At 62.8% G+C, this 13,452-nt stretch overlaps 1 protein-coding gene across 3 annotated transcripts in view; it reads right to left on the reverse strand.

The window, feature by feature from the left end:
- Card10 (caspase recruitment domain family member 10) overlaps positions 1-13,452 on the reverse strand; it is a 23,022-nt gene continuing 9,570 nt past the window's right edge. Inside the window, exons 7-20 of one of the 3 annotated variants that reach the window (XM_046429397.2) lie at positions 13,217-13,408; positions 12,094-12,228; positions 11,689-11,804; positions 10,777-10,805; positions 10,369-10,519; positions 5,753-5,912; positions 5,198-5,309; positions 4,548-4,791; positions 4,307-4,376; positions 3,362-3,455; positions 1,951-2,109; positions 1,711-1,826; positions 1,161-1,270; positions 1-1,003 (exon numbers count right to left, since the gene is read on the reverse strand). In XM_046429397.2, coding sequence (XP_046285353.1) covers positions 763-1,003; positions 1,161-1,270; positions 1,711-1,826; positions 1,951-2,109; positions 3,362-3,455; positions 4,307-4,376; positions 4,548-4,791; positions 5,198-5,309; positions 5,753-5,912; positions 10,369-10,519; positions 10,777-10,805; positions 11,689-11,804; positions 12,094-12,228; positions 13,217-13,408 — 1,929 coding nt within the window. In that variant the 3' untranslated portion in view covers positions 1-762. Of the gene's footprint in view, positions 1,004-1,160; positions 1,274-1,710; positions 1,827-1,950; positions 2,110-3,361; positions 3,456-4,306; positions 4,377-4,547; positions 4,792-5,197; positions 5,310-5,752; positions 5,913-10,368; positions 10,520-10,776; positions 10,806-11,688; positions 11,805-12,093; positions 12,229-13,216; positions 13,409-13,452 lie in introns of all 3 variants that reach the window. The other 2 variants (XM_046429396.2, XM_046429395.2) reach the window with 2 other exon arrangements.

A 13,452-nucleotide genomic window follows, 5' to 3' on the forward strand; every position in this document is an offset into this window, starting at 1 on the left:
TCTATGACAGTGTTTAATGTTCCTTAATGTGCAGCTTCTCAGTGACAAGGGCCCAGTGGCGATGCACGGGCTGTACATTCTGTGGCAGAGCAGCTGCCCCTCCCCCAGCCCTCAGAGAGGCGGGCGGGGGCAGGGGGCAGCTGTGAGAACATGGTCCTGGGTGTGCAAGAACACACGTTAGTGCCCAAGTGTCACAGGGGTGGGACATGACATTTACACAGGAGAGAACCAGAGACACACGCAAGGAGACACAAGGGGTACAGTGAGTGGAACGGGGGGAGGGGGCACATGTCCATGTGTGGCCACGTCAAGACTGAGCTGGACAGGTTGGAGTCATGTGGCGGCAGCTTGGCCATCCTGCAAGCTGAGCAGGCTGAGGACCAGATACCCCGTGTTCCTGGGGGAGGGACAGAATCTGCCCGGTGAGAACCTGGCTGTGCAAACCCACGCACAGGGGCAAGACCCAGACTCCAGGCAGGTGTTTACGACACAAGACACACACGAGACCCGTGAGTGGGGACACAGGGACAGACGGGAAGGCCCACAGCAGCAGGTTCAGGGCAGTGGAAGCTCTATCCCCCAGGCTCCCACAGGCTCGGCACAGGTGGTGACAAACTCAGGTCAGAACCCAAAGCCAAGGCCCCTCATCAGAGTCCAGGATCGAGGAAGGCTCAGGATGGAGAGGGCCAAGTCCACCGCAGGCGCGGGGTCCAGCCGCTGGCAGCCTCCGCAAGGTGGGAGGAGGCCCGGACAGTGACGGCCTCAGGCCTCGCTGCTGCTGCTGCCACCGCCACAGCGGCCACTGCCCAGCTCCACCCACACGAGGCGCGCCTGCTCCTGCAGGATGCGGCCACGCACCACCTTGGCCAGCTCCTCGGCGTGGCTCCAGGCGTGCGCGGGCACCTGCGCCCAGGAGCAGGGCAGCCCCCAGAGCACCTGCTCCGAGCCACGACACTGCCGCAGCAGCTCCGAGTCCCGCCAGCCGGGTCGGCCCAGCAGGCCCCTGTCGAGAGAGGATGAAGGACAGTGGTCAGAGGCTCTCCCTCAGTGAACCAAGACCCGAAGAGTCAGAGAAGATGGACAAAGGGAGGCAGACAGAGAGACAGACAGAGGTGGAGACAGAGAGACATCCATGGAGAGGGCACCCCACACCACCGCACCTGACTTCCCGGACATTCTTCTCGGTCACCTCCACGTGGATCACGATGGGGTAGACCTCGCTCTGAACCAGCTCCCGCACGCCCCGCGCGCCCAGCTCCAACAGGCAGTGCTTCTTCCCGGTGGAGAGAGACCACGTTTACCAGAGCCCAGGGACACCAGGGCCCCGCTACACCCACCACCCCAGCACAGCCTCCCCGGTGCACAAACTCCGTCTCACCCAGAGGGACCCTACAAAGAAGGGAGACTGAAGACCTGAGCTCGCTGGTGACCTGGAGGAAGGTCCCCTCCCCACGTGACCTGGGCCACCTCATCTGCAGGTTGCAGTTAACCCCACCTCACCCACCACCCTGGAGTCCTGGCCATCTCCCAGGGTGGCAGAAAGTTCAAGAACAAGGACGAGCAGATGAGATGTCCCAACTCATCACGTTCAGGGTAACCCATATGAGGGCAACGGCCCCAACCCACCCACGTCACAGGTGAGGACACTGAGGATGCAGGAGGTGGCTCCGACGCTAGCTTGTGGGCCCAGGACGGAAGCCCAGCACCTACCTTCCCAACAGACTCCTGGATGGCTCGGATCCTGGTGCCCAGCCCGGGGGTGGCAGGCCGGGACTTAGGGGCCCCCGGCGCTGAGGGTGCACACTGCTCCTCCCCAGAGAGGCTCTCTGCAGAGGGAGAGGGACAGGATGTTGCAGGGCCACAGGCCTGGCTGTCCTCCGGGTGGATGAGGATGGGGTAGACTGGCTGTGCTACTGTTCCCCAGCCTCCCCTCCCAGGTCACAGGCTCACCTGCTGGGCACACTTGGAAGTCCAGCCGGGAGCTGGGCAGGTCTAGGAGATTGCGGATGAGCCGGGGCGCCAGGCACTCGGGCAGCAGCACCACAGGCCGGAGGGCGGACACCAGCAGCGGCCGCACCAGGCTGTAGGGTTTGAGGCTCCGCTCGGGCTCTGAGGCAGGACGGGACCCACAAGAGATGAGAGTCCGGGCAGGGTCCCAGCTCTTGCTTCCCTTGACACTCAAAATAACTTCACCTCCTCGGCCACCTTCTGCCTTCCCTTCCTGGGTCCTGCTGCTGCTCCCACAGGTCCCCAGACACACACGCACACGCACACACCTGACACTGCAGGCTGGCCCCTCTTGCTGGGACCATTACAACAGGCTCCCCACGGATCCTCTGCCTCACCCCTGCCCCCTGGAGGTCACTTTCCACTCAGCAGTCAGAGAGGCTTGGAAAGAATGTAAGTTCACATGACTCCCTGGTTGCCAGGCACCAGTGACTTCCCAGATCCCCAGGGCAAAGGTCACATCCTCTGCACAGGTGACATAGTCCTGCAGGAGAGACTGCAGCCCTGCCTGGCCACTGCCTTCAGACACCTCCAATCCCAGGGCTTCTGCAGGCCCTGTGGCCACCCGAGGCCCTGCCCCTGCACCCAGGTAACCCTCACTGCCCCCAGAGCCAGGCCACACCTCCCCTGGTCCCTAGATGGGGGGGGTCCCTGTCATGTTTCTACCACACCCGGCTCTCCTGTGTCACACACGTCATGCTTTCTATCCGTGTCTGCATTGTGAACAGCTGGAAGCATCTGCCTCTCCCCAGACAGGGACCCCATGCAGAGGACCACCATGTCCCCTGGAACCCACACACCTTACAGAGCAGATGCACGATACCTACTTGCTGGGTTCGGAACCCACTCATCCTCCAAATACACCAAGCGCAACCCTGTCTCCGCCTCTAAGTGAGCGGCGCCCTCTGCCTGGAGCTGACCCCTCTGCACCCTTGAAGGCCTCAGCTGAAAACAGTCTCTTCCAAAAGTCCCCCAGCCACCCCTGTCCCTCCCTCGAACGCTACTCTCATCTGGGCTCCCTCACTCCTTCTCCCTGCTCTGGCCAATGGCCTCACTATGCTGCCTCCAGGACCCCCCTAGAGTCCTCCTGGCACCTGCCACCATGTGTGAGAAGCAACACTACAGCAGACAAGAGCAGCCCCAAAGTCACAGTCACAGCCACGCCCACGGCACCTGCCCACAGATGACCCACAGGCAACTTGGCCTACTCACCACCAGGGGGAGCCCCGTCTCCCAAGCTCACTCACAATAAGCCTTTCCAGACCAAAGGACCACCGTAGCCAAAGGACACATAAATGCACACACTCCTGGCCACAGGGAATGACACGGGACACACCTTCCCAGCGGCACTCACCTGAGCAGGGCTCCAGCAGCAGCTGCTCTGGGGAATCCCCTGTAGGACCCCCCACGGGCTTGGGTCTCACCAGCCCAAGTGCTCGCTTCTTCAGCTGAGAGGACATAAAGAGAGAGTCACCTCCATCCCAACGTAGGGAGAGAGGAGAGTGGAAAGGACCCCGGGCAGAGCAGATCCCACGGCCAGCACAGCCCCCCAGCGGGGGGAGACTGAGAAGCAAACCAGCAGAGCCTGCTAGAGGTGCCTGGGGTGCACCCCCACTTTACAGATGAGGAAACCAAGGCCCAGAGACCTGGAGGAACCTCATGTCACAGAAGAGTCGAGCTTTGGTCTCTCTTCCAATGAATCAGCAAGGTGACATGGATTAACAAAACCAAGGACACTAATTACACGGCCACCTAACGAGTGGGGACTGCCTGCAACAGGGTAGCCCCGGGCTCCGGTGTGCAGGAATCTGGGGCCACAGGCTGTCTAGGAGGCAGGGAGAGCCATGTCCCCTTCACAGATAAGGAAAGCTGCCTCGGGGCTGGGGCTGGAGCAGCAGCGAGGACAAGGTTCGGGTGATGTCCAAAGTCACCATCTTCCCAGAGCCAAGCTGAGCCCAGGCCCCTCTCCATTGGCTTCTCCCTGCTCCTCTCAATTTACCCACAGACACAATGAAGATGGTGGCCCAGCCCAGCCCTGGCCAGATGCCTGCTGTATACCCCACATGCTCCCGGGCCCTGGCACACTCAGTCTAATCTCTCAACCATCCTGGACGGTGACATTGTTTTCCTGTTTGCTGGGCACATAGTAGAAGATCAGCTAAGTCACAGGAAGGGCTGCAGGGGGCCTTCTCCTTGCTCTCCCCCAGAGCTGCCAGAACATGAGCCTGCCCCTCCCTTTGGACCCCAGCCTTGTCCTGCTCTCCCCGGGCCGTTTCCCTGCCCACCCAGACCTGCTTACATTACTGCGGGGACTTCGGTGCCGGCTGGAGGACAGACATTTTTCCTGAACTTCTAGGAGCTGCTGGGCTCTGTGGGAAGGAGACCTGTCATGCACTTGTAGGGACAAGCAAGCCCCTCACTCCTCTTGTCCAGCCCCATCCCATCCCAGAGGATGGTGAGACACCGCAGAAGGAAAGGCAGCCCCGTCCTGGTCCTGGCCGCTAGTGGACCCCATGCCCAGGCTCCCTGCTCTGCATCACCTCTGATAATTGGGCACAGTGCCCCGGTCCAGGTCCCGCAGAGTGACGGGGTCCACCCGGGTGCAGAACCACTCCCGCCGCCGCTTGTGCGCTGGGTCCACCAGCCGCAGGATCTCCTGGGCTTTCACACAGAGGGCGTGGGGATCTGCGCGCTCGGGCAGGGCGAGGTTGGCTCGAATGTAGAAAGGCTCGGCCCCAGGCCCCTTCACCCAGGTGTCAAGGGCTTCGTGGAAGGACTGGCAGGCTGGATGGATGGGGCAGGTGCAGCAGGGGACAAGAGGAAGACGGTAAGGTCAGGGAGCAGCCTGGGGGACCCAGCCCTCCGATGGTCGAGCTGCCAGGACCCCACCTTCCTTCCTCAAGTGAGAGAGGGCGAAGGGGCTGCCCCAGGCCAGCCAGGACCCCAACCCAGACCTCTGGACTCCTAACACAGTGCTCCCCTCACAGTTAAGATGTGACCAAGGAGAGGCCAGAAAAGGGCCCAGAGCTGACAAAAAGAGGCCACAGCACGCCAGGAGGAGGAGACAGGGGGACGCTCCCTCTCAGCCCTTCCTTCCCCACCTGCACCAGGCTGGAGGAGCTCTCCCTTGGGCCCCACGCGGTCACCTTCTAGGAGGGTGTGTCCCAGGCCCTCCCCAGGCCAGGCTTACCCGTGGAATCCAGCAGGAAGGGGAGTGTGGATGCCGGATTCCACGGCAAGGTTCTCTGCTGGGTTTCGGGGTCAAGGCCAGCCCCCTCCAGGCCAGTGGCCTCGGCCTTCAGCTGGGAAGAGATTTTAAAGGCGGGAATCTGTCAATGTGCCTCAGTCTGCCCCGCCTCCCAGCTCCCACCCAGTCAGATTTTTATTTATTTATTTTTGGCGGTACTGGGTGTAGCACCAAGAGCCTCCCACATGACAGGCAAGTCTCTACCACGGAGCTACATCCCCAATCTCGATCTCGGTGCAAACTTTTTTATTTTTATTTTTTTGAGACCGAGTCTCACTAACTTGCTAGGGTGACCTTGGAGCTGAGATCCTCCTGCCTCAGCCTCCTGAGTGGCTGGGATTACATGTGCATGCCACTGCTGAGGCAGGACAGTCACCGAGCCTGCTTCAGCTTCAGCTAATACCCTGGAGCTCCACCCAGTGATCCTGCTCCACCAATCAGCATCCAGCCCTGATTACCACACTGACCCCGCCCCCAGCTCCAGGGGAGGAGCCTCACCTCTCTGGGTTCTGTCCTGGCCGACCCGGGCCCCGACAGCACCCTCCGTACCACCGCCCCAGACCATCGGTCTCCAAGAAACGACAGACCATCTGAACCCTTGTCCTGGGCCTCCGGGCCTCCTGGGGGGCTCCAGCCAGACACTCGGATGGCCAGAGACCTGAAAAGGGAGAAGGGGGATGGGAATTACCGTCCAGCAGTGCTTTGGTACAGCTCAGGTTCCGTAGAGAAGGCACTGCTTCCTCCCCACAGCAGGCCATGGTCGCGCCCCCGGCGGTGGCACTTGCAGTGCCCTCTGCTTGGAATGCCCTTCCCCCTCTGCTGTCCTTCAGAGCTCAGTCAAAACAGTCCCTCCAGAGCCCCTGCAGCACGCCCTCTGCCCATGATGCGGTTTAGCACTTTCTTTTCTTACATCCATCAAAAGAAGGCTTTCAGCCGCAGAGCCAGGCAGCCTGACTCCCCAGCACCAGCCCTGGGTCTGGCACGCAGCGGATGACTAATCAGTGCTGGTCATGCTCACAGTCCGGGAGGGGCGCAGCTAGACAACACAGATCAGAGGATGGCTCCAGCCGCTCGGAAGCACAGGGACGGGGAGGCTTCCAGGGGAAGAAGTACCTGGGCTGCACCCTGGTGAGGAACAGAGACGAAGACTTCGGAGACAGACGGAGAGGAGACGGAGGTCCAGGCAGAGCGTGGAGGACAGAGGACAGACTGCGTGGCAGATTCAACAAGGACAAGAGCGGAGCTGCCCGTGGCCAGCCACCAGGCTGGGCTCCTTGCCCTAAGTACTAATAAAGCATCCTGGGAAACGGCTCCCAGAAAAGAAGCAGAAGCCAGCCCGGGGAGGCGCGGAATGGGGGCATTGGCCTTCCTCGACAGCGCAGCCAAGATCCCCATGTGCCAGGGTCCTGCCTGTCCCTGGAGAACTGGGAAGCTCTTAGCAAAGCTCAGTGACAAACTCACCGAAGCCCTTCCATGCAACCCTGGCCATAGAGGGGGTGAGGCTAGGGTCAGAACCCTGGCCACTGCCACATGCATGCAGCTGCTCTGCCCCCTGCTGCCAGGACCCTAACCCAGCCGGCACCCCTGGGGAGCAGGAAGCTTCGTGCCAGGAGCAGGTCCCTGCCCTGCCTCCTCAAAGCAGAGAGCCAGGCCTGAGGTCGGGCGGGCAGGCAGCCACAGGCTGCGCGGGTGACATGACAGACCTGGGAGGCCTGAGACCTGGCCTGGCCAGTGGCTGGCGCAACAGTCTGGCTGCCAACCCCAGGGTCACCTGGGCCCCAGACTTAGGCAAAGGAGCCACTCCTTGAAGGTCAGTGACCGCATCCACGAAACAAGAATGACCACGACTCCCCTGTGCCCTGTGGGGGGGGGCGCAGATGAACACAAAGACACCGCAGGGAACAGAGGGCCACGCAGGCCTGGGCCTCGGGGGCTGCAGACCCGGCCAGCTGAGCTCTGTCTTGTTTGTTCGGTTTGGTTTTGTACCAGGGATTGAACCTGGGGTGCTCAGCCATGAGCCCCACCCCAGCCCTGTTTTTTATATTTTATTTAGAGACAAGGTCTTGCTGAGTGGCTCCGGGCCCAGGTAGACTCAACTACTGTCTCTGGACCCTTTTGTTTGAGGTGGTGTCGGGTGTGGTCAGAAAAGCTCCAGGGAAGCACCCTGGAGGGAAACGCAGGAACTCTGGGGCCAGGCTGGGGCCAGGCGGCGGATGCTGGGCGTCCACTCACCTCCTCCAACACACTGAGTTAGAGCATGGACGCTCTTAGGACAGTGCCCGGCAAGAGATCCAGAGAAAGCAGCATTTCAAGGTCGTCAGGTATGACTCAGAAAAAGCACCCTCTCTGGCCTCGGCTTCCCCCGTTTCAAACCCACACACCAGTGACCATCACCACGGCCCCCAGACACCAGCCCAGCAAGCAGCTGCACCCAGGCCCTGCGCAGCCCGACCCCGCACAGCAGCGAGGCTGACCCTCGGCTCCCCCCGCTCTTCCTGCCCACCACCGCTGCTCCCCGAGGACCAGCTCTCCACGACCCCCTGCCAGCTCCTGAGGTCCAAGAGGACCAAGGGACTTCTCTGAGCCTCCAGAGAGCATGACACCTGCTCTCTGTGCTTCTCAAGGGTCCTCAGAGTCGGCCTGGAAGCTGCCGGAAGCAGGGACCCCTCAGACCCCCCAGCACCAGCCTCCCACAGCGAGCCGGAGCCGGGAGAGAGAGGGGCAGGATCTGCTGATTGCAGCCGCCAGGCCGACCCCCCCAACCCCGCCTGGGGGATTCTCCAGCAGCGGGGTGAGGGCTCCCAGCTCCTCCCCTAAAAGGTCGGGAGGTCGGGTCACGGGCACACAGGAATGGGGTGAGTCGCCAGCTCGAGCAGCGACAGGCCAAGTGGCCCCAGAGCACGGTGGGAATGTCTCTAGGGCTGCTGTGTACCAGTTCAGGGACCCACAATGCAGAGACTCAAGCAGGTCACACAGGTCACTCCATCTAGTCCCCCGACACCTGTCATCACCCCGCATCAGAGGAGGGAAACTGACTTGCACGGGGTGGCTCAGCTGGCAGGCGCTGGAGGGAGGCAAAGACCTGCGAGAACTTGCTGTGTGAGGAGAAGGTTCTGGAACCACGTGAGGAGGGGAGAGGCAGGCTCTGCCTGGTCTCAGGTCACTCTTGCAGTGTTCCTGTCTCTCTCCCTGGCTGGCCATCCCAGCCATCCCCAGTCCCCCACCCTCCATCCCCTGCTCCATTCTGTCCAGCACAGAGGAGGGAGGGGCCCAGAGTGTGACCTGGGGGCAAGGACGTCTGAGAGCTGACAGGTGTGGACAGCCGCCCTGAGCCAGCACGGTCCCAAGCAGAAAGAATGCAGGAACCTCCACCGTGGCCCCAGGGGACAGCACTACTGTGACTCTGGGAAATCAAGTGACCTGCCCGGAGCCCCAGAGCAGCACCCCAACAGCTGAGATCTGAGCCCTGAAGCTGGCCCCAAAGCCCCTTCTTCCCACCTCGCCACGACACTGTCCTGGGACACAGATGTCCCCCCAGCCCAGGCTCCATTAGTGAGGCCCCCTGGCCTCTGTGCTGTCCACCTTCCTCAGCCACCCTGCCCCCCCTTCCATCTGGCTCTTCCTCCAACCCCTCCCCCCAGGAACAGCGTAGGCAATAAAGAGGGCCACGTGACCCAGGGCCCAGCAGGCCGGGCCTCCTGCTCCCTCGCATCCTGGCGCCCCCTGGACAGCAGCCAGGACCCCTGCTGCAGGCCGAGCAGGAGGAAGGAGGAAGGGCCAGGCAGGCAGGAAGGGAGGCACCTCCGCCCCTTCCCCCCACAGCCCAGTGCGTCCTGCACCGGCAGAACAATGTGGCCCTGGTGAGGGTGGGGGCGGGGGCCTGGACAGGGGCCTGGCGGAGCGGCCTCCGGGAGGCAGGAAGGCCCTGGTCCCTGATTTGCTGTGTGACCTGAACCTCTGTGCCCAGCAGCACATGTCCCAGCTCTGGCATTCAAACCCTTTCCAAAACCCAAGTCCAATCAGGTCCCTGTGGACCTGGCCCTGGTACTTCTCAGCTGTGTGACCTTGGGCAAGTTTCTTAACCTCTCTGAGCCTCTGTTTCCTCCTCTACATCCAGAGACAGTCCTAATGCCTATTCCCAGGACAGAGAACACTGTGAGCAGCCGCCGCTGGCCTTGCCTTCATAACACCTGCCCTCCCAGGCCCTCCTGAGCGCACAAGCCAAAGTCCAGTGCCCCTGCCTGACTCAGACTTGGCCTCCCCATCCCCCCCCACCCCCTATCCCCCACCCCCGCCCCGTCCTCCCTGGTCACCACACACTCCAGCCCCTCCCTGAGCCTCTGCTGTCTCCACACTGCTCTCCCTGCAGGCTGGCTCTTCCAGGCTGGGTTCAAAGGTGGCATTCTAGGCTTGGTCCCCCTGCTCCCCTCCCCCCTCAGATCCACCGGCTAGTGAGAATAGGGGGTCACCAAACTGGACTCTGCACCAACATTTTGTGACTCCTTTTTTGGGGGGGGCCAGGGTACCAGGGATTGAACGCAGGGGCGCTCAACCACGGAGTCACACCCAGCCCTATTCTTTGTATTTTATTTAGAGACAGGGTCTCGCTATGTTGCTTGGGGCCTCACCAAGTTGCTGAGGCTGGCTTCAAACTTTCCATCCTCCTGCCTCAGCCTCCAGAGCCACTGGGATTCCAGCATGTGCCACCCTGCCCAGTGTGACTCCTGTTTCGACTCATGGCCAGCCCCAGCCACGGGGCTCCCAGAGCAACCCCAGGCCACCCGCAGCAAGAAGTCCAGCTGGAAGACTCAGACACGCGGAGCTCAGCAGGGAAGACGGGCAGGTGGGCCGCTGGGCAAGGACCGCTCACGAGAAGAGCTACTGTTCACTAAGCACCTACTACGTGCCTGTCAGAGCTGGAGACTTCAGAACACGGTGCCTCTTCACCAGCGAGGAAACTGGGGCCCAGGGAGGAACAGGGGTGCTCAAGCCACGCAGACAGCGCAGTGGGAACGAGACTCGAACCCAGGTTCTGTGGGTGCTACAAAGCACAGAAGAGGGGCGCAGCCTGCTCCCCCGCATGCAGCGCACGCCCAGCCCGGGCCCCTGCCCACCTGTTGAGGTCCAGGCCACAGCCACGGCCCAGGAGGGCTTCTGGCTTTCCCAAAGGCCACACGCTGTCAGAGGAGGAGGACGAAGAGAGGCCGGGGGACCAGGGCTTGAGCGTCACACTCCCTGGGAAGGAGAGTGAAGGTCGGGCTGGGCCTGGGAAGCAGAGCGGCCCAGGTTCAGGGGCGACCTTGCAGGTGGAGGTCCCGGGAGCGCCCGGCCCGCGGGCTCAGAGCTGGGGGCGCCCAGGAGCAGGGGCCGGGACTGGGCATCGGAGAGCCCGGGAGCCTCCCACGCAGGCCTCCTGTCTGGCCAGGGCACAGTGCGGCCTCGGAAAGGGGACACAGGCCAGGGGCAGCATGGCCCCTCCCACGATGGCCCTCCCCGTGCCCCAGGGTGCCCAGGGCTGTTACCTGTGATGTCCGACATGCTGCTGAAAGACCTGCTCAGAGAGGGCGGGGAGGGGACAGGAGATGTGACTCAGTGGGCACTATTCCCCACTCCCCCTCCTGCCCCCCAGCCACCAAAAGTCCCTCAACCCCCAAGCAAATCCAGGCTGGACCTCAGTCAAGGGCCCAGGCGCACAGCACCAGTGCCACCCAGCTGCCCTGAAGTCACAGGGCGAGAGGTTCATGTCCTGGCCTGTCCTTCAAGGCCAGCTCCTTAGATGCCACCTCCTCCTGGAAGCCTCCCCTGACCACTCCCTCCCTCCCTCCCTCTCTACCCGTCATCATGGCTCCCAGGGTGTCCCCCCAACTAGGCCACCCTCCTCCACACCTGTGATTCACTCAGATCAAACCCCCCCACCATCCCACCTCCCTTGGCAAAGGGCTAGATCAAGGGCCACCTGTGGGGGACAGCTGTGCTGAGGGACACACCCCAGAAGGCAGGAACCTCCTCCCCTTGGTCTGGGCCACCGGCAGAGGTGACCGAGGTTTTCTGGCCCCTCCTTGCTGCTGATGCCCAACCCCAGGGCACAGCCTTCTCCCTGAGGCCCGTGGCCCCCAGAAACACCCTCGCACCCTTGGTCCTGAGCATGGGCTTCCCCTCGGGTGACTTTCCTGTCTGGAGCTGGGCCGGCCCACGCTGCCCTCTGCCTGCTTTCTTCCTGCCGCGCTGGGGACGAACCCAGGGCCCGAGCCCACGGGCCAGCACCCACCAGGCCTGGTCTAGCCTGACCCCCGACTGGGCCCTCCTGTGACTCCGTCCCCGAGCTCCAGCCATTTAGGGGAGGTGACACCTGGACCTGGCTCTGGCCCTAGGGCTGCGGGGGCGTCTGTGCAGGAAAGGACACCCACAGAACCTGGGCGGCCACTGCCACTTACCTCTTAGGGGGTTCAGGGTCCTCCTCGCGCTGCCGCCGGAGGATGGAGCCGGCGCTGGGCGGGAAGGGCAGGATGGAGAGCCGATTGATCTCCTTCTCGCTGTCGGTGGCCTCCTCCTGCGAGGCGGGGACAGGGCCGGGGTCACCCCACCACAGCCCCATCCCAGCCCTCAGTGCACCCGGCCGGGGCCACTCCACAGACGAGCCCCGGGCACAGGAGCCGCTCTCCTGGCGCCCCGGCCTCGGCCACCACACGTGGCTCTGGGGGAGCTCAGAGAAGCTTCCTGGCCCCCCGGGGCCTGGGTCCTCCCTGTGAAGTGGGCAGCTGGCGCCTGGACACCACTCTGTGTCGGCAACTCTAGGACATTTTCGGTCCCCCCCATGTTTGGGTAGGTGGGCATCTCACCGAGGTGTGGGGCTCAGATCCCCCGCTGAAGGCCACTTCCCCGGCGGCTTCGGGGCCCACCAGCGGGGACGGGAACTCGCTGAGGCTCCAGGTGCTGCTGAGGTTGGAGCACAGGGAGTGGGAGGAGGCACAGGCCTGGAAGGGAGGGGGAGGAGGGAAGCCAGTGGAGCCCAGGCCCGCCACGGCATCTACCGGGCCAGGCAGGGACACAGCCGGGGCACAGGGAGCAGACACTGGCCCTCAGGCCGCCTTGAGGGGGAGACAAATTGCAAACCAGCAGATAGAAACGGAATCACCCCAAAATCACCCAAGCAGTGAGACAGCAGAAGGAAGGGGTCTCCACCCAGTCTAGAGCATCGGAACGCTCCCCAGAAGTCAGGCCGAACTGAGAACCAGGGATATGTAAGTGCTAAGTAGGCAGAGCTGGGGAGGACAGGCCGGGCAGGCAGAAAGCATGTGCAAAGGCCCCGAGGCAGGACTGTGACCCATTCCAGGAATTCAAACACTGAGAGCCAGAGAACCAGACTAGAGGGAAGGAGGGGTCCAACCTGCAGGGCCTCTTGACAATAGGAGCTCGTCTTTACCCAAGAGCAAAAAGGCCACTAAGGGTCTTAACAAGGGAGGAACCAAAGATCTGTGCCTCCTTCTATTCCTCCAGGCCCCACTGCATGGAAGCCAAGGCTCAACTGAGCTCATCTATAGGCAACCCTGATGGGGAGGGGCACGGTGGCAGCCAGGGAACGAGTGTCTGATTTACAAAGGGTAGAAGCTGGCTCCGGGGCTACTTGGCTGTGTGAGCTTGGGCAAGTCCCCAACCCTCTCTGGGTCCTGTACAATGAAGGTCCAGGCCAGCTGGTCTTAGACAAGACTAACGTGGGCCTCGGGTCTCTGAAGCCCAGGTGCATTCCTAAAACACTCGAGGCCCTCAGCCACCAGGCCTGCCCAGGCCTGCCCAAGGACAGGCTTCAAACCCTTGGTGTCCCAGGAACGACCTCAAAACTCGGAGATCCACGTCCCCATCCCACTCACCAACCCCCGCCCCTCCCAGCTGAGGGCCCCCTGCTCCAGAGCCACCCAGGCTCCCCCAGCACCCAGCCTTCTTCCTGGGACGCCCGCTGCCCACCTTGAGGCAGGGGCCGCCCTGGGTCCGCTGCAGCTGCGCCTCGAGCAGGGCCTTGGCGCCCTCCAGGCTGGTGCGCGTGCTCAGCAGCTCGTCCCGCTCGGCCTCCAGCTCCCGCACCTGCTTCCGGTACTGGTCCTTCTCGATGAGGCTCTGTGAGTACTGCAGCTGGACCCTGTCTCGGCTCTGGATGGCCTGGGGAGAGCGTGGGAACACTGAGGGGCCGCCCTGGCTCCGCT

This window comes from Marmota monax, unplaced genomic scaffold (assembly GCF_021218885.2).
Source record: "Marmota monax isolate L192 unplaced genomic scaffold, Marmota_monax_Labrador192_F-V1.1 WCK01_AAM20220418_F8-fsc00051, whole genome shotgun sequence".
In the NCBI taxonomy this organism is placed as follows: domain Eukaryota; kingdom Metazoa; phylum Chordata; class Mammalia; order Rodentia; family Sciuridae; genus Marmota; species Marmota monax.